General features: G+C 42.0%; 1 protein-coding gene across 1 annotated transcript in view; it reads right to left on the bottom strand.

Annotated features, from left to right (window-relative positions):
• The window catches only part of LOC139409789 (ATP-binding cassette, sub-family C (CFTR/MRP), member 2), a 62,647-nt gene extending 39,266 nt beyond the window's left edge, over positions 1-23,381 (bottom strand). Inside the window, exons 1-17 of the mRNA XM_071155169.1 lie at positions 23,312-23,381; positions 22,590-22,653; positions 19,766-19,939; positions 17,834-17,980; positions 17,479-17,619; positions 15,976-16,098; positions 15,733-15,788; positions 15,295-15,550; positions 14,478-14,665; positions 3,181-3,358; positions 2,288-2,542; positions 1,793-1,858; positions 1,436-1,573; positions 1,209-1,355; positions 842-926; positions 585-651; positions 162-288 (exon numbers count right to left, since the gene is read on the bottom strand). Of these exons, the coding sequence (XP_071011270.1) occupies positions 162-288; positions 585-651; positions 842-926; positions 1,209-1,355; positions 1,436-1,573; positions 1,793-1,858; positions 2,288-2,542; positions 3,181-3,358; positions 14,478-14,665; positions 15,295-15,550; positions 15,733-15,788; positions 15,976-16,098; positions 17,479-17,619; positions 17,834-17,980; positions 19,766-19,939; positions 22,590-22,634 (2,193 nt within the window). The 5' untranslated portion in view covers positions 22,635-22,653; positions 23,312-23,381. The remainder of the gene's footprint in view (positions 1-161; positions 289-584; positions 652-841; positions 927-1,208; positions 1,356-1,435; positions 1,574-1,792; positions 1,859-2,287; positions 2,543-3,180; positions 3,359-14,477; positions 14,666-15,294; positions 15,551-15,732; positions 15,789-15,975; positions 16,099-17,478; positions 17,620-17,833; positions 17,981-19,765; positions 19,940-22,589; positions 22,654-23,311) is intronic.
• Positions 23,382-24,907: the final 1,526 nt, after the last annotated feature.

Raw genomic sequence — 24,907 nt, forward strand, 5'->3', positions numbered from 1 at the left:
CAAAAAAACAATACATTTCACTGGTCATTTATTGTCATATCAATAATTATTTTTAAAATAGGTCATACTGAGAAATTTGAGTATTTAATGTGAGGATAAAAGCAGTAAATACTATGATTATTATTACCTGCATGACGTGAGTGTGTGTGTGTGTGTGTTACCTGTACATTGATGAAGCCCTTTGAGCTGTGCATCTCTCCCAGCATTGCTGATATCAGAGACGATTTCCCAGAACCCACCACTCCCACCACTGCTACCAGCTTGCCGGGCTTAATTTCCAATGACACACTGACACACACACACACACACACAAACACACACGCACAAACACAGACACACACAACACGTTTAACAAAGCAGAGGTGATGATTGCAAAAGCCACACCTCTCAATGCATATCTGAGTATTTATTTCATGCTTTTTTTATACTTTTAATTGCTGCTGTAGGAGAGGTTCTGACTGAAAGTGAGCAATTCATTGTACTGTGTACACTACGCTGTATCCAGTGCATATGACAATAAACTTTGATTTGATATGACTTCTCTGTTAAAAACAGACACGCACCCATAGAGGAGAGAAACTCACTTTTTGAGAACAGGTTCAGCGTGTTTCTCCCAAGCGAAGGTTCCATTACAGACACTCACGGCTGTGTCTGGGAACAGACATAGACACACGTTTGAGGCACAGGAGGTTGGTGGTATCTTAATTGGGGAGGACGGGCTCATGTTAACGGCTGGAGCGGTGTCGGCGGGATGGGATCAAATACGTCAACAAACATGGTTTCCATGTGTCTGATGCCATTCCATTCGCTCAAAGTGTGTGACATTTGACCCTTGACCTACTGAAGCTGGGGTCGTGACGCACGATGTTAGTGTCCAGGTCGTCTCCTCCCAGGAACTTTTCCAGACGCTTCTTAGAAACACTGGTCTGGAGGGACAAACACACAGGTGTATTTAGGGAGTGTGTGTGTTTTACCAAGCTAATATATATTAACCTGCACTGGTATATAATTTTGCTTATTTGAACCAAAAAAAAATTTGATACAAGTCAGAATATCTTCATACAATACAATTTATCTTGAAGTAAATGCATTTTTGGGGTAAGCGAAATTAACTAAAAACAAGCCATTTAGTGTGTGCATGTGTGTGGACGTATGTGTGTGTGTGTGTGTGTGTGTGTGCGTGCGTGCGTGCGTGTGTGCTGTCCTACCTGCACCATTGCAGCTATGAGCATGGGCAGGAAGGCCAGAGGGAAGCGCAGGATGTTGAAAAGAGAGATGGAGGTGAAGGCTTTCCCTGCATCGAGAACGTTCTCTGAGTCCACTGCTACAAACACTGCAAAGGTTGCCAAGGAGACCTGGAGACATACACGGGTTAGTTAGAGTGTGTGTGTGTGTGTGTCTCTCTCTCTCTCTCTCCCTTTATCTCAGTACTCACCAGGGCGGGGGCGCAGGAGAAGACGAAGGTGGAGACGGAGGAGAGGTAGGCAAACTTCCTCATGACCACCAGCTCTTGTTCTCTGATCCCCATCACCTGGTTCTGGAATGATGGTTCCCATGCATATAGCTTCAGGATCTGGAGAGTGGGAGGGGAGATTGGCCTTTAGATTGGCCTCTACCTCAAGTACTCTTAATAATGTACTGTTGACAGAATATCTCTAAGATATATAGTCAAATGCACTGTTTAGCGCTGGGATGAAGGAAACTGTAGATATGAAGTAGGACAAGCACACACCATTGCGCTAGCATACTTTTAATTAGGTATATTGAACCTTATTATTATTCAAGCTAATACCTTGATGCCATTCAGCATCTCGTTCACGATTTTCATCCGTTTGTCTTTGTATCTCATGTTCTCAATCTGAAAATAGAGACACAGACAGAAATGGGAACGTGAGGTAAGAAGGTTTTGCACTAACTGCTGTTGATGACAGTTCATTAACGCATACACCCAATAACCCCAGAAACAGATAAGTTAATGTAGAATACATGTTGTTGAAGCTTCGCCATTTAGATTTAGCACAGTGGAGAGGAATTCAAGTATGATAATATTGTAGCAAATTCCAGGGGCTGGCCTGTCCCGAACTCAAACTCCAGAGACTCCTTAGACTTCCAGTCCAACACATCAGCCTCTCCCTCCCCCATCCTCCCCTCACTCTTGTTATTCCTCCTCCAGAACATTGATGGCCACCATGCACGAGAACTATGAACTATGAGGATCTACCTCCCTCTTCCCTACCTTCTCCCTCCCCTTTTTCCACCCTCTCTTCCCCCTCTCCCCCTTCCTAACCTGAACGTTCTTGGACATGTTGGCCAGCAGACCATTGATGGGCACCATGAGGACCATGACAGCCAATCCAGCCAGTACAGCAGGCCCAAGCTCTATCCATAGGAAGGCGATAGCGAGCGCTATCTGCAGTGGGCACGACCACAGCAGGTGGATGAAGTTAACGACATCGTTGAATCGATGAGCGTCGGCTGACATCAGGTTCACCGTCTCCCCGACCGTCGACTCCTTGCGGGCGTCGTTCGATACGACCAGAGCCTGGGGGAGAGAGGGGAGGAGGGAAGGAAGATGTGGAAAGAGGGGGGAGAGAGGGATGAGGGGAAATAAGTTAGAGTGGAGGAGAGGGAGGAGAGAGCGAAAGAGGAGAGAGGGGGGAAGGAGATAGAAATGGAAGAGGATAGAGAGCAGGATGGAGGGGGAGAGTTGAACAAAAGGTTACTAAAGAGTAATAACACTTCTTTGAGCAGGCTAGATCACACACATAATCCCACACTCCCTCCCGTCCTATCCCATAAGCACCCATAAGCACTCATCAACTCATTGATTGTTTTAGAGAGAAAGCCAGTATATTGGAATGCATAGATAACAGCAGATTGTTAAGCTCCTACATGAGATGGTACAAAATAGTTGTATCTCTGTTCTGTATCTTTCCAATCTCTGTCCCTTAAATATACACGGGGAGCTAACATCAATAACAATAAGAACTAACATCAATACTTGTCAAAGTAGAGAAGAGATTGACTGTATTACTACTTGCCTTGGCAGCAGCTAATGGAGGTCCGTAATGAATACAAATACAAAATCTCTGTCAAATCTCCGTCACTATTAGATCAAGGAAGCCAGGGGGGTTGAACCCCGATCCTCAAGGAACACAAGCGCAAGACAGTAACACGTACCTTCTTGTACACAGCAGCCATGATGGCTGTTTTGACTTTCATCCCCAGAACGAAGCAGCGTTGGAAGTACTGCTGCAGGAACAGAGACTGAAAGATGGCCACCAGGATAAGCAGCACTGCATACATGTACCCTGTCCACGTGTAGATGGATTTGTCCGTAGTGAAGGATATCATCAACCTGGGATATACCAAAACCACAAGTTAAACATTTTGGGCAGAAAAAACTATGCATACTGGTATATGCACAAAACATAGCATTATTTTAACTACAATTGTACAACAAAGTTTTGAACTTGCAATGTAAGTATTTGGACAGTTAAGAACAGTTAAGGTAAATACATTTGATTCAAACAATTTTTGACAGCATCCCTATTGATTTAGGCAAAACTTTCCATACGTGTTTGTCCATGGGAGAAGGGGTCAGAAAGAGACTTTTTCGACCTGAATGCCAAGACATTCAAGAGATATTGGGGCTACATGTTGACCCATTTTACATACCCCACCATACCATGAGACATCCAGGTCTTCATCACCGGAAAAGGTAAACGATTGAGTTTGATATCAATTAAAGGCTTACCAACAGGGTTGTCAAACGTAATTTTATATTCTTCTATAAAAAAATGTTTTTTTTACTGAAATACCCTGTTCAAAGGCACTTCAATATTTTGTCTTGCCCATACAACCTCTGAATGACACATACTGTATACACAATCCATGTCTCAATTGTCTTAAAGCTTAAAAATCCTCCTTTAACCTCTCCTCCCCTTCATCTACACTGATTGAGGTGGATTTAACAAGTGACATCAATAATGAATCATAGATTTCACCTGGTCAGTCTTTGGCATGGAAAGAGCAGGTGTTATTCATGTTTTGTACACTCAATGTATAACCCCACTGTCCGTTTTCACGTTGTCTAATTAAAAAAGGAATTAACCACGCATATACACACACACACTTTAGAAATTCCAAAAACGTATCAACCTACTTTAGTATTTGATCCTAATTTGATCATAATCCAGAGAACAAGAAAACAGTTTACAGTTTGGGTTGTGCCGTGGCGGAGATCTTTGTGGGCTATTCTCTGTCTTGTATCAGGATGGTAAGTTGGAGGTTGAAGATATCTCTCTAGGGGCTGTGCTTTGGCAAAGTGGGTGGGGTTATAGCCTGCCTGTTTGGCCCTGTCCGGGGGTATCATCGGATGGGGCCACAGTGTCCCCTGACCCCTGTCTCAGCCTCCAATATTTATGCTGCAGTAGTTTATGTGTCGGGGGGCTAGGGTCAGACTGTAATATCTGGAGTATTTCTCCTGTCTTATCCAGTGTCCTGTGTGAATGTAAGTATGCTCTCTCTAATTCTCTCTTTCTCTCTTTTTCTCTTTCTTTCTCTCTTTCTCTCTTTCTTTGTTTCTCTCGGAGGACCTGAGACATAGGACCATGCCTCAGGACTATCTGGCCTGATGACTCCTTGCTGTCCCCAGTACACCTGACCATGCTGCTGCTCAAGTTTCAACTGTTCTGCCTGCGGTTATGGAACCCTGACCTGTTCCCCGGACTGGTACCTGTCCCAGACCTGCTGTTTTCAACTCTCTAGAGACAGCAGGAGCGGTAGAGATGCTCTGACATTTACTCCTGAGGTGCTGACCTGTTGCACCCTCGACAACCACTGTGATTATTATTATTTGACCCTGCTGGTCATCTATGAACATTTGAACATCTTGGCCATGTTCTGTTATAATCTCCACCCGGCACAGCCAGAAGAGGACTGGCCACCCCTCATAGCCTGGTTCCTCTCTAGGTTTCTTCCTAGGTTCTGGCCTTTCTAAGGAGTTTTTCCTAGCCACCGTGCTTCTACACCTGCATTGCCTGCTGTTTGGGGTTTTAGGCTGGGTTTCTGTACAGCACTTTGTGACATCAGCTGATGTAAGAAGGGCTTTATAAATACATTTGATTGATTGATAGACTGATTTACTTCTTTAAAAATGTTTGATTACCATCTTGTGGACAGGAACCAGCGCAATGCTCGCTCACCATAAAAATGTTTCAATTTTATTAGTCAAGTTTAAAAGATTGATGTCAATCTTTTAAACGTGTCAAATAAAACTACACACGTCATTCTCTCTGGCACCAAAAGTGAAAAAAAGTGTTGAAAGGGGACAGAATGCGGTCGGATCATTACATAATTGGCATATACAGTGCCTTGCGAAAGTATTCGGACCCCTTGAACTTTGCGACCTTTTGCCATGAATGCTTCTGTCTTCATCGACCTGGCCAAGGCTTTCGACTCTGTCAATCACTGTATTCTTATCGGCAGATTCAATAGCCTTGGTTTCTCAAATGACTACCTCGCCTTGTTCACCAACTAATTCGCAGACAGGGTTCAGTGTGTCAAATCGGAGAGCCTGTTGTCCGGACCTCTGGCAGTCTCTATGGGGGTACCACAGGGTTCCATTCTCGGACCAACTCTTTTCTCTGTAAATATCAACGATGTCGCTCTTGCTGTGGGTGATTACCTGATCAACCTCTACGCAGACGACACCATTCTGTATACATCTAGCCCTTCTTTGGACACTGTGTTAACTAACCTCCAAACAAGCTTCAATGCCATACAAAACTCCTTCCGTGGCCTCCAACTGCTTTTAAACGCTAGCAAAACCAAATGCATGCTTTTCAACCGTTCGCTGCCCGCACCCGCCCGCCCGACTAGCATCACTACTCTTCTGACTTAAAATACGTGGACAACTACAAATATCTAGGTGTCTGGCTAGACTGTAAACTCTCCTTCCAGACTCATATCAAACATCTCCAATCCAAACTCAAATCTAGAATCGGCTTTCTATTTCGCAAAAAAGCCTCCTTCACTCACGCCGCCAAACTTGCCCTAGTAAAACCTAGTAAAACTACCGATCCTCGACTTCGGCGATGTCATCTACAAAATAGCTTCCAATACTCTACTCAGCAAACTGGATGTAGTCTATCACAGTGCCATCCGTTTTGTTACCAAAGCGCCTTATACCACCCACCACTGTGACCTGTATGCTCTAGTCGGCTGGCCCTCGCTACATATTCGTCGCCAGACCCACTGGCTCTAGGTCATCTATAAGTCTATGCTAGGTAAAGCTCTGCCTTTTCTCAGCTTACTGGTCACGATAACAACACCCATCCTAGCACGCGCTCCTGCAGGTATATCTCACTGGTCATCCCCAAAGCCAACACCTCCTTTGGCCACCTTTCCTTCCAGTTCTTTGCTGCCAGTGACTGGAACGAATTGCAAAAATTGCTGAAGCTGGAGACTTACGTTTCCCTCACTAACTTTAAACATCAGCTATCTGAGCAGCTAACCGATCGCTGCAGCTGTACATAGTCCATCTGTAAATAGCCCACCCAATCTACCTACCTTATCCCCATATTGTTTTTATTGCTCTTTTGCACACCAGTATCACTACTTACACACCATCATCTGCTCATCATCATCTGCTCATCTATCACTCCAGTGTTAATCTGCTAAATTGCAATTACTTTGCTACTATGGCCTATTTATTGCTTTACCTCCTCATGCCATTTGCACACACTGTATATAGACTTTCTTTTTTTCTATTGTGTAATTGACTGTACGCTTGTTTATTCCATGTGTAACTCTGTTGCTAAATTGCTAAATAGTTGGGAAGAGATTTTCGATGTACCGATTCCATGGCACATAGATTATGAATTGACATGCAAAACAACGCCAGATTCAAAACTTCAAATTTTTCAATTTAAATGATTATACAAAATTCTTGCAACCAAAACACTGTTATATATATGGGGGATACCACCTTCCCAGGTCTGCAGATTTTGCTGTGAGGAGATAGAGTCATTAGATCATTTATTTTGGTACTGTCCATATGTAGCTCATTTTTGGTCACACGTCCAGGAATGGCTGAAGAATTGCAACATTTACCTAGAAGTAACGCTGCTGGTAGCAATACTGGGTGATTTGAAAAGCCATAGTCAATCAATCAATAATATAATAATTATTTTAGCAAAAATGTTCATCTTTAATTTACAATCTGTAGAAGCTATGAGAATAGAAAGGTTCAGTACTTTTGTGAAGCATCACAGCACAGTTGAAAAATATATGGCCCATAGAAATCCAAAATGGATGATGTTAAAAGATAGATGGGAGGGGTTGAATAGAGCCGAAGGGTGGGACTAATAACAACAAGATAACCATTGTAAAACATACGGGGTCTGTAACATGTATATAGGTTCAGAAATTGTCACGTTCTGACCTTGATTTCCGTTGTTTTGTATTTATTTGGTATGGTCAGGGCGTGAGTTGGGTGGGCAGTCTATGTTTGTTTTTCTATGTTTTGGGGCATTTCTATGTTTTCGGCCTAGTATGGTTCTCAATCAGAGGCAGGTGTCATTAGTTGTCTCTGATTGAGAATCATACTTAGGTAGCCTGGGTTTCACTGTGTGTTGGTGGGTGATTGTTCCTGTCACTGTGTTTGTTGTCACAAGATAGGCTGTATAGGTTTTTCACGTTCCGTTTGTTGTTTTGTAGATTTAAGTTATTTCATGTATCGTTCATTTTCCATTAAAGAACATGAGTAACCACCACGCTGCTTTTTGGTCCGCTTCTCCTTCTACAGACGAACGTCGTTACAGAAATGTTGTGAAATAGCACAGTTACAAATGGAAATCAAACTGGATGGACATCAGAAATAGAGGAAGGACTAAAAACAAACAAAAAATAACTATTGTAAAATAGATTTGTCGCTAAAATGTGTATAATCAAATCTCTATTAATGATTTCACAGATGGATTCAATGTTGTCCTTAGAAATATCCTGGACTCTGTTGCATCACTTTGAACAAAGAAATATAACCTAAAAGAACTATCCCCTGGTACACTGAACTTACCAGAACCCTTAAAGAGGCCACTAGGAAACTAGAACGCATTTGGTGTAAGTGTCACGCCCTGACCTTAGAGAGACGTTTTATTTCTCTATTTGGTTAGGTCAGGGTGTGATGTGGGGTGGGCATTCTACATTTTTTTTTCTATGTTTCTCTATTTCTATGTTTTGGCCGGGTATGGTTCTCAATCAGGGACAGCTGTCTATCGTTGTCTCTGATTGGGAATTATACTTAGGTAGCCCTTTTTCCCTCCTTTCAGTGTGGGTAGTTAACTTTGTTAGAGGCATCATAGCCCTGTTAAGCTTCACGGTCGTTTTGTTATTGTTTTTGTTGGCAACATTCTAATAAAAATGAATATGTACACTCACCACGCTGCACCTTGGTCCACTTCTTACGATGCCCGTGACAGTAAGACCAAGCTAGAGGTTTAAACAAGTCATCCGATCTCAATGATGAAAATAAGCATAACCCAAATTTGTATTCAATACAGTTACTGAAATTACCAAAAGCCATAGTGCTATAAATACTACCTACCCTTTACAATATATTAGCTCTGATTACATTACTTTCTTTACAGACAAGTTTGAGTTGATTAGAGATTTTTTTTTAAATAATAACTTAAACTGCTGCCTTACCAATTAACCCCTCATATGTATTTGACACGCCCATAATACACAAGCACCATGCCACCTTAGCTACTCTGGAATATTTTAGGCCAATCACACTAGGTGGACTGTCTAAAATTGTTGTGTCCTCCAAACCGTCCACTTGCTCATTAGAACCCATTCCCACCAAGCTACTTAAAGAGCTATTTCCAGTTCCTGTAACCACTTTCCTGAACATCATAAACTCATCCCTGTCCTCAGGCTCTGTACCGAACACTTTCAAAATGGTTGTAATTAAGCCTCTATTGAGGCTTTGAAAAGTTGTAGACCTATTTCAAACCTACCCTTCCTATCTAAAATAAAATTTAAAAAATCAGTTGTCCAGCAGCTTACAGATGTTCTAAATATCTGTCCTTGAGTCCTATCAGTCTGGTTTTAAGACGTCAACACAGCACTTAAACCACGCTTATAAAAGTCACAAAAGACTTACAACTTGATTACGATAATGGCCCCAGCTCTATACTCATGCTTCTCGATTTAAGCGGAGCATTTTATACTATTGACCATCATATTCTTCTCAGACAGCTAGAGACAAATGTTTTGCTCTTACCTGTCAGACAGACTCCAATTCATTCATTTAGACATTGAATCCTTGTCCTTTACTCGTGTCAAATTTTGCGTCTCTCAAGGGTCGGTTTTGGGACCGTTCTTGTTTTCATTGTATATGCTATCCTTAGGAGATATAATTCGTAAACACATTTATTTGAATTGCTATGCTGATGATACTCAGCTTTGTCTGTCAATGAGACGTGGGAACATAAAACAGATATCTCACTAAGAGGTCTGTATTGCAGACATAAAAGAGTGGATGACTGCAAACTTGCTTCTTCTAAATTCATTTAAAAAAGCAATGATAATATTCGGCCCCAAAAAACATGGCAGTATGTGATGGAAATTTCATACGTGCTTTTCTTATAACTAATTTATGTGTTCTATCCATGTGCTGTTCTAATAACCAATTTCTGTGTTCATGCAAGTGAACGAATTCTCACTTTTCAGTAGCTGCAATCTGGCACTACACCCAGACCTTGTTTTGAGAATGAAAGATATCTCAGTTTCAAGGTCTCAGCTTAGAGAGAAAAAGCCTTGTGAGGTATTGGTCGGTCACATGAATGAAACAAAACGGTAATGATTAATTCATTATGCTAAATCATGCAAATATAACATGTCTGTGTATAGTTGTATATAAGACAACTGCTGGGACTGTACATGGAGAGCTCCTGATTGGCATGTGTACTATGGTGCATCGAGTTGGTTGGACTCTTTGAGTGTCCCTGTGTAAGAATTTCCACAACAAGCGTACCATCAAATTCCATTGTTAAAATATGCGTCTCTATTATTGTAGCAAAACAATCTGTCAAAGACCTTGGTGTAACACTTGACTATGACCTCTCCTTCAAAAACCTCATAAAGAACACTACCAAATAAGTCATTTTTCATCGAAGGAATTTAGCAAAAATCTGAAACGTCCTTTTATTTACTGTTTCAGAAAAATACACACGGGTCTGAAAAGACAATTTTATTCCTCAATAATGTCATGACTCTCTCTCCTGGGTGAGGATCAGGCCAATGGCCGACCGATAGCCAAACTATCACTCTTTCCTGGGGGAGTGGTCCCGGTTTTGTGACTTAACAACCAGATCATAAATACCTGGCAGAAACTCTCCATTTGGCTCTGCAGTATTGAGAAAGTAATTTGATGTGTGTAGAGAGAGACTTTGCCAAAACTACAACATCCAAAAGTGGATAATTAAACAATATTCCTAACATAAAGAATGTGGGAAATGGTTGGTGGGGGTTGAAACAATAATGATGTCATATCATTTCTTATTTTGTGATGTCATTAACTTCTCTAGGGTAGGGGGCAGCATTCGGAATTTTGGATGAAAAGCATGCCCAAATTAAACAGCCTGCTATTCGGGCCCAGAAGATATGATATGCATATAACTGGTAGAATTGGATAGAAAACACTCCAAAGTTTCCAAAACTGTTAAAATAGTGTCTGAGTATAACAGAACTGATTTGTCAGGCGAAAACCTGAGAAAAATCCATTCAGGAAGTAGTTTTTTTTTGGTTTTGTAGTTTTCTATTCAATGCCATTACAGTATCCATTGACTTAGGACTCAATTTGCAGTTCATATGCCTTCCACTAGATGTCAACAGTCTTTAGAAATTGTTTCAGGCTTGTATTCTGATAAATGAGGGAGTAAGACCAGTCTGAATGAGTGGACACTCACGTGTCACAGAGCTTTTTCATGCGCAATCCCGAGAGAGTGCCTTTCTTGTTTACCTTTTATATTGACAACGTTATTGTCCGGTTGAAATATTATAGATAATTTAGGCTAAAAACAACCTGAGATTTGAATATAAACATCGTTTGACATGTTTCTATGAACTTTACGGATACAATTTGGATTTTTTGTCTGCCTGTTTTGACTGCGTTTGAGCCTGTGGATTACTGAAGAAAACGTGTTTTGGATATAAAGAGACTTTATTGAACAAAAGGAACATTTATTGAGTAAATGAATGTCTTCTGAGTGCAACCATATGAAGATCATCAAAGGTAAGGGATTCATTTTATCTCTATTTCTGACTTGTGTAACTCTTCCACTTGGCTGGCTACTGTTTGTAATGATTTGTCTGCTGGGCTATGTTCTCAAATAATCGTAAGGTATGCTTTCGCCGTAAAGCATTTTTAAAAATCTGAAACCGTGGTTGGATTCACAAGAAGTTCATCTTTATACCTATGTAAAATATGTTTTGTTTTCTGAATTTTTATAATTACTATTTCTGTATTTGAATTTGGCACTCTGCAATCTCACTGGATGTTGGCCAGGTGGGACCCTAGCGTCCCACATACCCTAGAGAGGTTAAGGATAACTGTAACTCTGAAGATGTACACATTCTAGTTTGCATGAAACTGTTGTATGAAATAAATGACTAAGTATAAGAATACTTTTGTGAAGATAAAATGTGATTTTAGACTTCTAAATTAGATAATTGTTTTTCATATAAAATTTTGCCAAGTCAGTAACCACACCCATGTGAGCACAGACTTCATGTCAACTTGATGGAACGTCCCCTTTTTACCCAAGCTTAAAAAAGGACTCTTAACCAAATTTACATTAGACCAAAACATGCTTGGTTGCTGCCGGTGTGTAAAGTGGTCCTAGCTGTACACTGAATAATCAACCATTGAGACCAGTCTACGTGCAGCGCTAGCTGAATACGTGACAAATGGTTTAAAACTACAAGACCAGAAAATGGTAAGACCCTCTGAAACTCTCGACGAGTAAAGAAGATGAAGACTACACCGGAACATTCACAGTCTGCAGCTGTTTAAGTGCTGTAGTCTAGGAAACTCGACCGAAGACGAGAGGGAAAGAACATTTCCCTCTCACCACCATGTGGTACATCTGATGTATCCATTCTAACGAACACTCCAAAACAAAATAAGCCTACAACTACAAATGACATTGTTTCTTGCATCCCTCGAACTACTCGCCATAGACGTACGAGTGGTTTCAACAGAGAGACGAGAGAGAAAGACAAGCATAAATATATGTTGCATTTCTAAATCCGAATGAGCGGTTGTTAGGGTGCTAAATATTCATATTTACGGTGAGCATAGTTTCCAAATGTTGTTAGGATAAGCCCAATCTCTTTGTCTTTCCCGCTCTTTCTGTCCCTACCCCCTTTTCCATTGTGTAACAAGCCGTCATACTGGGTTAGTCCACTAGGGACTGTATTTCATTGCGTTATGATAGTAATCAATAATCTATACTGTGTGTGTGTTTATGTATTTCTGTGTGATTATTTAGTTAGTAAATAAAAAGGTAAGTCAATTTGTGTATCGCTGAATCATCACTTAGGTTAGGGTTTGTGAAGATTTATGAGGTCAACAACGTTCAGAATGAGACTGATGAGGTAATAATAAATGAATAACTGACTGTTATCTATAGATATGTACATATCTTATAAGAGATTAATTCGGGAGATAGTAACTTGTTAAATACGTTTTCCCGTGGTGCCCCAAGTTACTAATGAGTTAACTTCTTTGGGACTGTGAGGCAGTATTGAGTAGCTTGGATAAAAAGGTGCCCAGAGTAAACTGCCTTCTATTCAGGCCCAAAAGCTAGAATATGCATATAATTAGTAGATTTGTATATAAAACACTCTGAAGTTTCTACAACTGTTTGAATGATGTCTGTGGGTATAACAGAACTCATTTGGAAGGCAAAAACCTGAGACAAAATCCAACCAGGAAGTGGGAAATCTGAGGTTTGTAGGTTTTCAAGTCTTTGCCTATCCAAGATACAGTGTAAATTTAGTCCGATTGCACTTCCTAGGGCTTACACTAGATGTCAACAGTCTTTAGAACCTTGTTTCAGGCTTCTACTGTGAAGGGGGTGCGAATAAGAGCTGTTTGAGTCAGGGGTCTGGCAGAATGCCATGAGCTAAATCATGCGCGCGGAAGTGAAAGCTAGCTGCGTTCCTTTTCATTTCTAAAGACAAAGGAATTGTCCGGTTGAAACATTATTGAAGATTTATGATAAAAACATCCTAAAGATTGATTCTATACATCGTTTGACATGTTTCTACGAACTGTAATATAACCTTTTTGACTTTTCGTCTGGTCTAATTGTGCCTGCGCCTCATGAATTTGGATTTGTGAACTAAACGCGCAAACAAAAAGGAGGTATTTGAACGTAAATGATGGACTTTATCGAACAAAACAAACATTTATTGTAGAACTGGGATTGCTGGAAGTGCAGTCCAATGAAGATCATCAAAGGTAAGTGAATATTTATAATGCTATTTCTGACTTCTGTTGACTCCACCACATGGTGGGTATCTGTATGGCTTGTTTTGGTGCCTGAGCGCTGTACTCAGATTATTACATGGTGTGCTTTTTCCATAAAGCTTTTTTGAAATCTGACATAGTGGTTGCATTAAGGAGAAGTATATCTTTAATTCCATGCATAACACTTGTATTTTCATCAACATTTATGATGAGTATTTTTGTAAATTGATGTGGCTCTCTGCAAAATCACCGGATGTTTTGGAAGTAAAACATTACTGAACATAACGCGCCAATGTAAACTGAGATTTTTGGATATAAATATGAACTTTATCGAACAAAACATACATGTATTGTGTAACATGAAGTCCTATGACTGTCATCTGATGAAGATCATCAAAGGTTAGTGATTCATTTTATCAATATTTCTGCTTTTTGTCACCTGACCTTGTCAGCCAATCAGAGGCCCACCTGGGGTAAGAGAACTACCATGCTGACCACAGCTCCAGGCTGACCCCAGCTCTTTAAACTCATGGGCTCCCCACCAACACACCAGGTGGACAGTCCTTCGCTCTGGACTTCCTAACTGTGTGTTAGTGCATGAATTACCATGTAAATGGACTTTGTTGGGGTTCAGGAAACCACTTCCACTGGGTTCCCTCTTAAGTGTGGCAATAAACGTGTATTCTGTATATCTGTCTCCTACTGGTCATTACCAAGCCTTATAACTGAGGCGCCAGGACAGTTGTACCTATATCTAAACTGGCACCTCTTTCGAGACCACTACCAGTTGGTGGTGTTCTATTTTAATACTACATTTTCAAAATGTACTATAAAACATTCTATTTTCGCACACCCAAAATCCCTACTATTTAGAACGCAAGTACGGGTTTTCGGACACGGCCAAAGTCCATAGGCCTAGAACTGGTTGACTCACTTGAGGATCTGTGGACTGGCAAAGGATAGGAGGTCCGTTATGAGCTTGAAGATAGCTGATTCCCACAGGACCCCTTTAAATGTGGTAGCGATGGTGGGGATGAGCCACGACTTGGGGTAGTCCTCCTTCTCTTCTTTCTTCTTCTTCTTCTTCTCCTCCTTCTTCTCATTTTCATCCCCCTTTTCCTCCTAGTACAGTGAAATAGATCAATCAGTACTGTTTCAGAGAAAGTTGAGGAATTCAGGTAACTCAGCCTATTTAAACGGTTATGGCAGACTTTTTTAAATAAAATAAAAATCACGACCATTGTCCATAATTGTCAGTTACATGATTATACAATGCACGTGCCAACCCTATTCAGAGCTGGAAAGTAGTGAAAATAAATGAATGTTTGTGGTATAAAATATTAATATAAGAACATTTATTGAAATTAACATATACACACCATCTTATGTAATGAAATAGGTCTAAGGTAAGATCTCTGTATAAATATCTTTCTACCTTGGTAGCTTGAGTCCATAGAGCCATTAGAAATGTTCTCCTTTTAGTAAGTATAAAAGCTGATCATTGTCCACAAAGCTGGAGTGTTTGTCAGGAGTGTTTGGGGGAAAACATTTGTTTTGTACTGATACTGCTCACCTTGCACGATATGAATCAAATAGAAAGTGATTGACTGTGTGAGAGACCAAACGAAATAAATCCCCTTTTCTGTGTGTGTTTTTTAACGTGTTTTTTTGTGTGTTATTTATTTTGTGTATGTTTGTGTGTGTGCGCACGTGCATGTTTGAATATTTTTACGAGTGTGGGTTGCTCTCACCATCATCAGCACATCCTGGCTGACCCCCTTCCCCAGCCTATTCTGATGCCCGTTTTGGAGGCCCTCTCCCTGGCCTTTGCTTGCCTTCTCCTCCCCTCTCTTCCTCATTTTGGTCTGAAGTCTGGCTCTGGCTGCTTTCAGCTCTGTCTGCATGGTCTGCTGGAAACGCTGACTGATTTGGAGAGTACTCTCTGCCTCACTTAGCTCCCACAGGTCCTTCTGGACCAGAGGGCGCTTGAAACCATTTAGCACCATGCTGAAGGAGGTAGGAAGGGAGAGAGAGTGAAAAAGAGAGTCAAAACCAGATCCTTAAAGACCCAGACCAAGACCAGAACCCTTGAGATCCAGATCTACATCCAGACCCAATCTCTTGTGAGCCAGACTTACAGACTGAAAGACATGTTTTGAAGACAGTGAGGAAAATCCGCGATACTATACCTGTTGAACCAATTGAAAGTGATTCTGCTGAGAAATGCGGCTCCAACCTCTGGGTTCTAAAACACACACAACAAGACAGAGTGAGCCAATTCTTAGGCAAAACAATATCTTTAGAATAACTTTATTCATATACGTTGTTGAGATGCTCTTTTCCAGTATATCGACCTGATTAGTGAGTATAGGTGAACAATGTAAAACAATTGACAATAATATCTGGCAACTGTTCAGCACGTAGGTAGGTACCTTTTTGACTAGATCCTCTGCTTCCCGGGGGACATCTGCGAAGGCAGACAGGATGAGCGCGATCAACTCCAGCCCGAAGGAGATGTAGAAGAGACAGAAACGAGGGAGGTCTGGGATCTCTCCCTGGAGAGAGAGGGGGGGATGCATATAGAGAAGGAGTCAGAGGCTGATGTCCAAACGCGCCGACAGGCATGGCAGCTCTGCTTCTAGCTCCTGAGCAACTTTGCTGTAATTTTGTTTTGAATTGTTAGATACTACTGCACTGTTGGAGCTAGGAACACAAGCATTTCACTACACCCGCAATAACATCTGCTAAAAAAATGTATATGTGACCAATAACATTTTATTTGAAGTAGACAGCCCTCGGCCCTCAACCCTCAGCCCTTGAATGATGTTTTACATCCTCACATCTGAGTGAACCTTCAAATGTCCTTGCCCAAGCGAGGGAGAATGATGATCTGATAGTCAACGTACTTAGTTGAAAGCTTGGAAGTTGTGCCTAATAAGAACCAACCTCAAGCAATTTATGCACCTAGCAAGCTAATGCAGCACTCTTGTCAGGTTTATCATTTGGTTATTTATTCCAATACATTTTAGAATTTCCAAAAATATGTTTAGGTAGATAGCTAGCTACGTTTTATAGGCTCCTTGCTATGAGTCTGAGCCACTTTGAACATCATATTCCCATTTGCCACCACTAAAATTAATGTAATCTTTACATTTTTATTTGCTAGCTAGCATGCAAGCGTAATAATGTTCTCTCACATGCCGACTAATGCAGTCAGGTTGATTCAATTTGACACTTCGCAGCCGCCGGAGTTTGACATGTGACTACAGTTTTCATTAACTTGTGGGCCATAACAACCCCAATAAGTGATCAAAGTTGTTAAATTGCTCCCTGAAGCTAAATCGAGGACCGAGGGGGTAACTTTTGTGAATTGGACCACCACTTAAGATGGGAATCAAACTGAATTTGGTTTCGATGTGGATTCCTCCGAGCGAAAGTGGCTAGCGCGAGGGTTGAGGGGGTAAAAATTACGGGATTGGACCACTGCCAGAGAGAAAGAACATGAGCATTAAACACCCTGTCTGTACTTAAGTGATCTTTTTCTGTATCATATAAAGTGAACACAAGTTAGTCATTTGTTTATAATTTGCTCAGAGGGTTGATATAGAAGGAGTCAAATAGAGCGAAAGAGAACATGAATCATCCTGACTGTATGTACCACCTAAAGTAAACATAAGTATAATCTTTTATTTTATTTTAAACACTCCCACTTGTCTTTTCCGACTAGCACTGACTTTGCTGATAACTACTTTATTGATGAAAAATGTGACTATATGACTATGTTATGTGGTTGTCTGACCTGACTGTCTTAAGGTGAATGCTGTAAGTCACTCTGGATAAGAGTGTCTGCTAAATGACTCAAATGTAAATTTAATCATCTGTCATTGCTTCCCCTTTCCCTCCTTCCCTTCAGCCCTCCTTCCCTCCCTCTGTACCATTCTGAGGGCCTCTCGTAGCATTGTCTGGAAGGGGAAGACATCACAGACCACCAGGATCAGCCAGAAGAGGAACAGAGTAGTAGAGTCCACCGCTCCCTCTCTCCTCCTCACTCCCTCCTGACAGAGTATCAGCAGGATCTAAAGGGGAATACAATAATACAGTCTTTTATTTAGCAAACAGCCACAGTGGGAAAAAAAGACACAAGGAAAACCACAACGAATCACAACCGAATAGAAACTAGATACACTGTCACATCTGTACACTGTGGTACGAACAACACAAAATGTTTGTATCTGTCCCAATTTTTTTCAACTTCAGTTAATACATAAATAGATCAATGAAAAGGTTTACCCATGAGACAGCGAACAGAATGGGGTTGGCATAGAAAACCCAAGGGTTTTTCTCTGTCGCAGTGGTGTCTCTGGTTGGACCATAGTCCTCTCCTAACGTCACAGCTAGACCTGCTATGGCGGTCAGGAACAACAGGCCAACCACAATCTGGGGAGGAGGGAGAGGTGGGAAGGGGAGTGAGATAGTGACAGATGAAGCGATGCAGAAATAATCTCTGTTACTTGCTTGAAGAAAGATTCAGGGTCAATGTCACAAAAAAAATACCTCACTTGAAAGTGCTGATAAGTCCCAGAGTAGGCTTAATTTGAGTTTGTAAACGGTGAATAGAGTTAACCTGTTTACAGAGGTCTGAGGGGGCAACGTCGTAATGAAGTCATGGCAATGACATCATTACAACTTTTATTACATCATGGTCAGGTTTTATACTGGTTGAGTAAGGACGTTTTCTTAATTTCTTAACGTATTTTTAGCAACCCAAAAAGTATGTCTTTGTCAGGTTGTAATCTGTGTATCTGACCAAAAAACTACCCAAATATGAAATATTTACAATGTCTGTATGCCTTTACCGGTTTGTAATCAGAAACCAGTTTATTGCACTCTGGTTGTACAGTGGGGCAAAAAAGTATTTAGTCAGCCACGAATTGTGCAAGTTCTCTCACTTAAAAAGATGAGAGAGGCCTGTAATTTTCATCATAGGTACACTTCAACTATGACTGACAAAATGAGAAAAAAAATCCAGAAAATCACATTGTAGGATTTTTTGTGAATTTATTTGCAAATTATGGTGGAAAATAAGTATTTGGTCACCTACAAACAAGCAAGATTTCTGGCTCTCACAGACCTGTAACTTCTTCTTTAAGAGGTTCCTCTGTCCTCCACTCGTTACCTATATTGATGGCACTTGTTTGAACTTGTTATGGGTATAAAAGACACCTGTCCACAACCTCAAACAGTCACACTCCAAACTCCACTATGGCCAAGACCAAAGAGCTGTCAAAGGACACCAGAAACAAAATTGTAGACCTGCACCAGGCTGGGAAGACTGAATCTGCAATCGGTAAGCAGCTTGGTTTGAAGAAATCAACTGAGGGAGCAATTATTAGGAAATGGAAGACGTACAAGACCACTGATAATCTCCCTCGATCTGGGGCTACACGCAAGATCTCACCCCGTGGGGTCAAAATGATCACAAGAACGGTGAGCAAAAATCCCAGAACCACAAGGGGGGACCAAGTGAATGACCTGCAGAGAGCTGGGACCAAAGTAACAAAGCCTACCATCAGCAAGGGCATTGAAGATTAAACGTGGCTGGGTCTTTCAGCATGACAATGATCCCAAACACACCGCCCGGGCAACGAAGGAGTGGCTTCGTAAGCATTTCAAGGTCCTGGAGTGGCCTAGCCAGTCCCCAGATCTCAACCCCATAGAAAATCTTTGGAGGGAGTTGAAAGTCCGTGTTGCCCAGCAACAGCCCCAAAACATCACTGCTCTAGAGGAGATCTGCATGGAGGAATGGGCCAAAATACCAGCAACAGTGTGTGAAAACCTTGTGAAGACTTACAGAAAACGTTTGACCTCTGTCATTGCCAAAAAAGGGTATATAACAAAGTATTGAGATAAACTTTTGTTATTGACCAAATACTTATTTCCCACCATAATTTGCAAATCAATTCATTAAAAATCCTACAATGTGATTTTCTGGATTTTTTTTCTTCTCATTTTCTCTGTCATAGTTGAAGTGTACCTATGATGAAAATTACAGGCCTCTCTCATCTTTTTAAGTGGGAGAACTTGCATAATTGGTGGCTGACTAAATACTTTTTTGCCCCACTGTATGTCTTCACGACCAGAAAAGTAGAGATTACAAACAGAAATTAACAATGTGCCAAATGTTGCCCACCGGGGCATATCGTGGACAGGGGCTTTGTTTACCTGTTTACAGAGGTATAGTTTGGACAGGTTTTTAGTGGGGGTGGCCTTCCTGCAGAGCACTGCTATGTGCCAGGGGGCACAGAGCCACAGGAAGCCCAGCGGAGCCCACACCAACACGGTCTGCTCCACACACACTGGCAGGTCTGGGTCCTCACGCTGCAGGAACGACGAGTTCTAACAGAGAGAAACACACATTTTTCATAGTGTCTCACACACACACGCTTGTATGCATGCAGACACACACACGCACAAATACGCACACACTTAAACACACACACACAGGTCCAAACTCACCTATGTACTGACCCAGAAGCACTAAGCCTTCCCTCCAACTCCCTGATGATCAATTTAATCAAATATGACTCATAGGTCATTAAATATGAAGGCCAAAGAGGCATGAACCCCTCCTGGAGGGAATGTGTGTGTGTGTGTGTGTGTGTGTGTGTGTGTGTGTGTGTGTGTGTGTGTGTGTGTGTGTGTGTGTGTGTGTGAATGAGAGAGACAGATACAGATGGCTGTGTAATTGTGTTTTTACAAGCCATGTTTGGGCTTATGTGTTTGTGGACATGTTCCAGGTGGCTTCTGAAGAGGCTGTGGTTGCCACTTTACAGAACTGGGATCTGAGTGCCACTGACTCCATGCTGTCGAAGATGAAGGCAGAGGAACAGAGGAGGGCGGAGGAAGAGGAAAAGCAGAACGAGCGCGCGCGATAAGATGAGCTGTAAGATTCCCACAAGCCTCTCTGGTTTAATAACTCCGGATATGGTCCAGAGCAGGTCATAGTGTCAGACAGCTCGACACACAGCTCGACACACACACAAACTGATTACATTTTTTAAACTTTCAAATTAATTATATATAGCCATTGATTCTTAAAGAATGTAACTTATAAAGGCCTCATGAGCTTAGTTCAACTGTCTAACCCCATCAGAACCCAAAATATAAGCTTATTTTACCCCACTGTTTGTAAACAATGTAATTGTAAATTGTAGAATTTGGCAGTACGTCCAACCGGCCTCTGAAACGCAGACCACGTGTAACCACGCCAGCCCAAGACTTTCACATCTGGCTTCTACACCTGCGGGATCATCTGGAACCAGCCACCCAGACAGCTGATGATACTGTGGGTTTGCACAACCAAATAATTTCTGTACAAACTGTCTACAGTCGAAGGAAAGCTCATCCGCGTGCTCGTCGTCCTCACCTAGGTCTTGACCTGACTGCAGTTCGGCGTCATAACCGACTTCAGTGGGCAAATGCTCACCTTCGATGGCCACTGGCACGCTGGAGAAGTGTGCTCTTCATCCCGGTTTCAACTGTACCGGGCAGATGGAAGACAGCGTATATGGCATTGTTTGGGCTAGCAGTTTGCTGATGTCAACGTTGTGAACAGAGCGGTGGGGTTACGGTAAGGGCAGGCATAAGCTACGGATGACGAACACAATGGGATTTTATTGATGCCAATTTGAATGTACAGAGATACTGTGACGAGATCCTGAGGCCCATTGTCGTGACATTCATCCACCTCCATCACCTCATGTTTCAGCATGATAATGCACGGCCCCATGTCGCAAGGATCTGTACACAATAGCTGGAAGCTGAAAATGTCTCAGTTCTTCCATGGCCTGCGTACTCACCAGACATGTCACCCATTGAGCATGTTTGGGATGCTCTGAATCGACGTGCACGACAGCGTGTTCCAGTTCCCGCCAATATACAGAAACTTTGCACAGCCATTGAAGAGTGGGACAACATTCCATAGGCCACAATCAACAGCCTGATCAACTCTATGCAAAGGAGGTGTGTCGCGCCGCATGAGGCAAATGGTGGTGAAACCAGATACTGACTGGTTTTCTGATCCACGCCTTTTTTGTATTTACCTGTGACCAACAGATGCATATCTGTATCCCCAGTCATATGAAATCCATAGATTAGGGCATATTTATTTATTTCAATTGACTGACGGCCTTATATGAACTGTAACTCAGTAAAACCTTTGAAATTGCTGCGTGTTGTGTTTTTATTTGTGTTCAGTGGTAGTACTTTTAAGTGTGGTATCAATGGGTACTTTCTGGTACTACTTCAAATATTATCGCTATTCATCGCTAAATGATTTATGGTGAGTGAAAGAGACTGCACTCTGACTTACTAGCAATAGCAAGCACCAAGTCTAAACAGCTGAGTCAAGATGACTTAACAGTGTCATAACAACCCAGTCACGTTTTCACTCAATGAGCTCTCTCCCTGCCCTGACCATGTCCATGGTGAGATAAGAACATTAGCGTGATCTAAATAAAGAAAACTGTTACGACAAAAGCCACAATTACTAAATCATACACTAAAGAGCACATTAAAGAGCTAACCTCACATTAGAATCCTTTATAATCAAAAATAGATCATGCTTTTAGAGTGAAAAAATACAAGAAGCCTCGAATGAACTTATCAATGTCTTGAAAATACTCTGCGATTCATCTTGAGATTCATCTTGGAATAACTTTAAATGTGGTCTTTACATAAATGTTTGGTTAGGTAAAAAAAAAAATGCAGTAACCCACCGAATGGCTTTGAAAATGTTTTAGCAACCTACAGTACTAAACAAACAGAGGCCAATGTCCTCCTGATACAGACAAAACAATCATCCCAGTAGGTTCTCTGAAGGTTAACTGGAAGTTATTTAAAATGTAAAGATAATATTTTTAGGACAATGGATTTTTTTGAAGCAAACTTTCGCTGCGCTACCAAGAGTCTTTTCATTTTCGGTTGGCACCACTACCAGCTTGAAAGCAAGGTTATGAGAGCATTTTTCTCTGGTAGTTCTACTCACCCAGAAGATGGATCCACAGTACTTCTCCAGAGCTTCAGCCGTCATTGTGTCCCCGGAGTCAGCTCTGGTCAGGAAGACACGACAGGACAATAACACACACACTCCTCACACTCCACAGGCTCAGCTCCGATCAAGGCTAGTCTCTCTGGCCTTTCTGCTCCAACAACAGTAGAAAACAAGCACACGCTCCAGAGGTTCCCCTCCAATCAGAAGATGGGACACTATTGGTTGAGTCTTCTGAATTGCTCCACTCCGTCAACAGCAGAACACACAAACACACTCCGCAGATACAATTTGCTCACATACACCGAGACAATCGCAGGACGTGACTCAGCAGGCCTTTGAGCTTTGAAGCTCTTTAATGGACAAGAGATCTTACGGTCTCCTCACACACACACACACACACACACACACACACACACACACACACACACACACACACACACACACACACACACACACACACACACACACACACACACACACACACACACACAGGCACAGGCCAGGGTTGTATTGGTAGTGTAAAGAGAGGTTAATGCTTAACTCCGACCCTGACTGAAGAGATAATTCCCTTTTTAGGGCTTCTCCCTCTACTGCAAATGTAATAAAGTCATTGGCAACGTGTCTGAACATTCACACACAGAACACACGCACACATAAACAAATGTCTCCCGAGGGGTGTGTGAGCGCACCCCAGTCCGAAACACAGCCAATCCAACCTCTTCCTGTGAAGATCCAGCCCGCTACGAGGCCCGCTGCCGCTTCTCTTCACTCATAACAAGCCTGACTAAAGTCCAGAGTTTGAGTTTGTGAGTAAAAGACAGAGAGAGAGAGAGAGAGAGAGAGAGAGAGAGAGAGAGAGAGAGAGAGACAGAGAGAGAAAGAAAGAAAGAAAGAAAGGGAGAGAGAGAGAAGACCCAAGCTTGTATAAAGACCTCCCACCCTTCCTCTCTCATTCCATTGTGAGTGTTTGGGGCTGAGTTTTGTATACACCAGAAATGTTCCCTCAGAAGAGGAAGTGGGGAGGGAGGGTGGGTAAGAGGAGAGGATGGGCCTCTTTAAGTCTCTCTTCTTTTCTCCTCTGCCAAACATGGCCCCTCGCTCTCTTCTTTTCTCCCCTGTTTTACTTACTTTCCTTCTGCTCAGACCTATTCCTCCGTGTTTAAGTAATGTCCGATAAACGTCACAGGATAAGTGATTTGCATCATTAGATGGGAGGGGAGCTAACTGAGCGTAGCCTGAAAAACATGTGTCAGACACAATTTGCTTTGATAGTCTGTGGCTGAACGAAAGCCAAAGAGAGGGAGGGATGGGGAGAATTGTGAAGAGCTTGAGTGTTGTCCAACTGGGTACCATTGTGCCCAGTCAAACCCAGTGAGACACACACCCATAAACACAACACACACACGCATACTATCACACACACATACACATACACCCATACGAACACACATACACACATACGAACACACAACATGGCTCTGACAGAGATGGTCGCCCCGCTTCAAGGCCTTAGGAAACTATGCAGTATTTTGTTTTTTTTAATGTATTATTTCTTACATTGTTACCCCAAGAAATCTTAAGTCTTATTACATACAGCCAGGAAGAACTATTGGATATAAGAGAGACGTCAACTTGCCAACATTACGACCAGGAATACGACTTTCCCAAACAGATCCTCTGTTTTACCACCACCCAGGACAATGGATTTAATCCCAGAAGCTGACCCAAAAAAACGGTGCCGCAGAAGGGGCAGACGGAGCGGCCTCCTGGTCAGGCTCCGTAGACGTACACATCGCCCACTGCTCTCGAGTATACTACTCGCCAATGTCCAGTCTCTTGACAACAAGGTAGATGAAATTGGCAAGGGTTGCCTTCCAGAGAGACATCAGAGATTGTAACATTCTCTGTTTCACGGAAACATGCTTCTCTCGGGATATGTTGTCAGAATTGGTTCAGCACCCGGGCTTCTCCATGCACCGCGCCGACAGAGATAAACACCTTTCTGGGAAGAGGAAGGGCGGGGTGTATTCTTCATGATTAATGACTCATGCTGTAATCATAACAACATACAGGAACTCAAGACCTTCTGCTCACCCGACCTAGAATTCCTTACAATCATATTACCTCACAAGAGAATTCTCTTCAGTTATCGTCACAGCTGTGTACATTCCCTCTCAAGCAGACACTAAGACGGCCCTCAAGTAACTTCACTGGACTCTATGTAAACTGGAAACCATATATCCTGAGGCTGTGTTTATTACACGCGGGGGTAATACATTCGATCACTGCTACTCTAACTTCCGTGATGCATA

This window comes from Oncorhynchus clarkii, chromosome 1 (assembly GCF_045791955.1).
Source record: "Oncorhynchus clarkii lewisi isolate Uvic-CL-2024 chromosome 1, UVic_Ocla_1.0, whole genome shotgun sequence".
In the NCBI taxonomy this organism is placed as follows: Eukaryota; Metazoa; Chordata; class Actinopteri; order Salmoniformes; family Salmonidae; genus Oncorhynchus; species Oncorhynchus clarkii.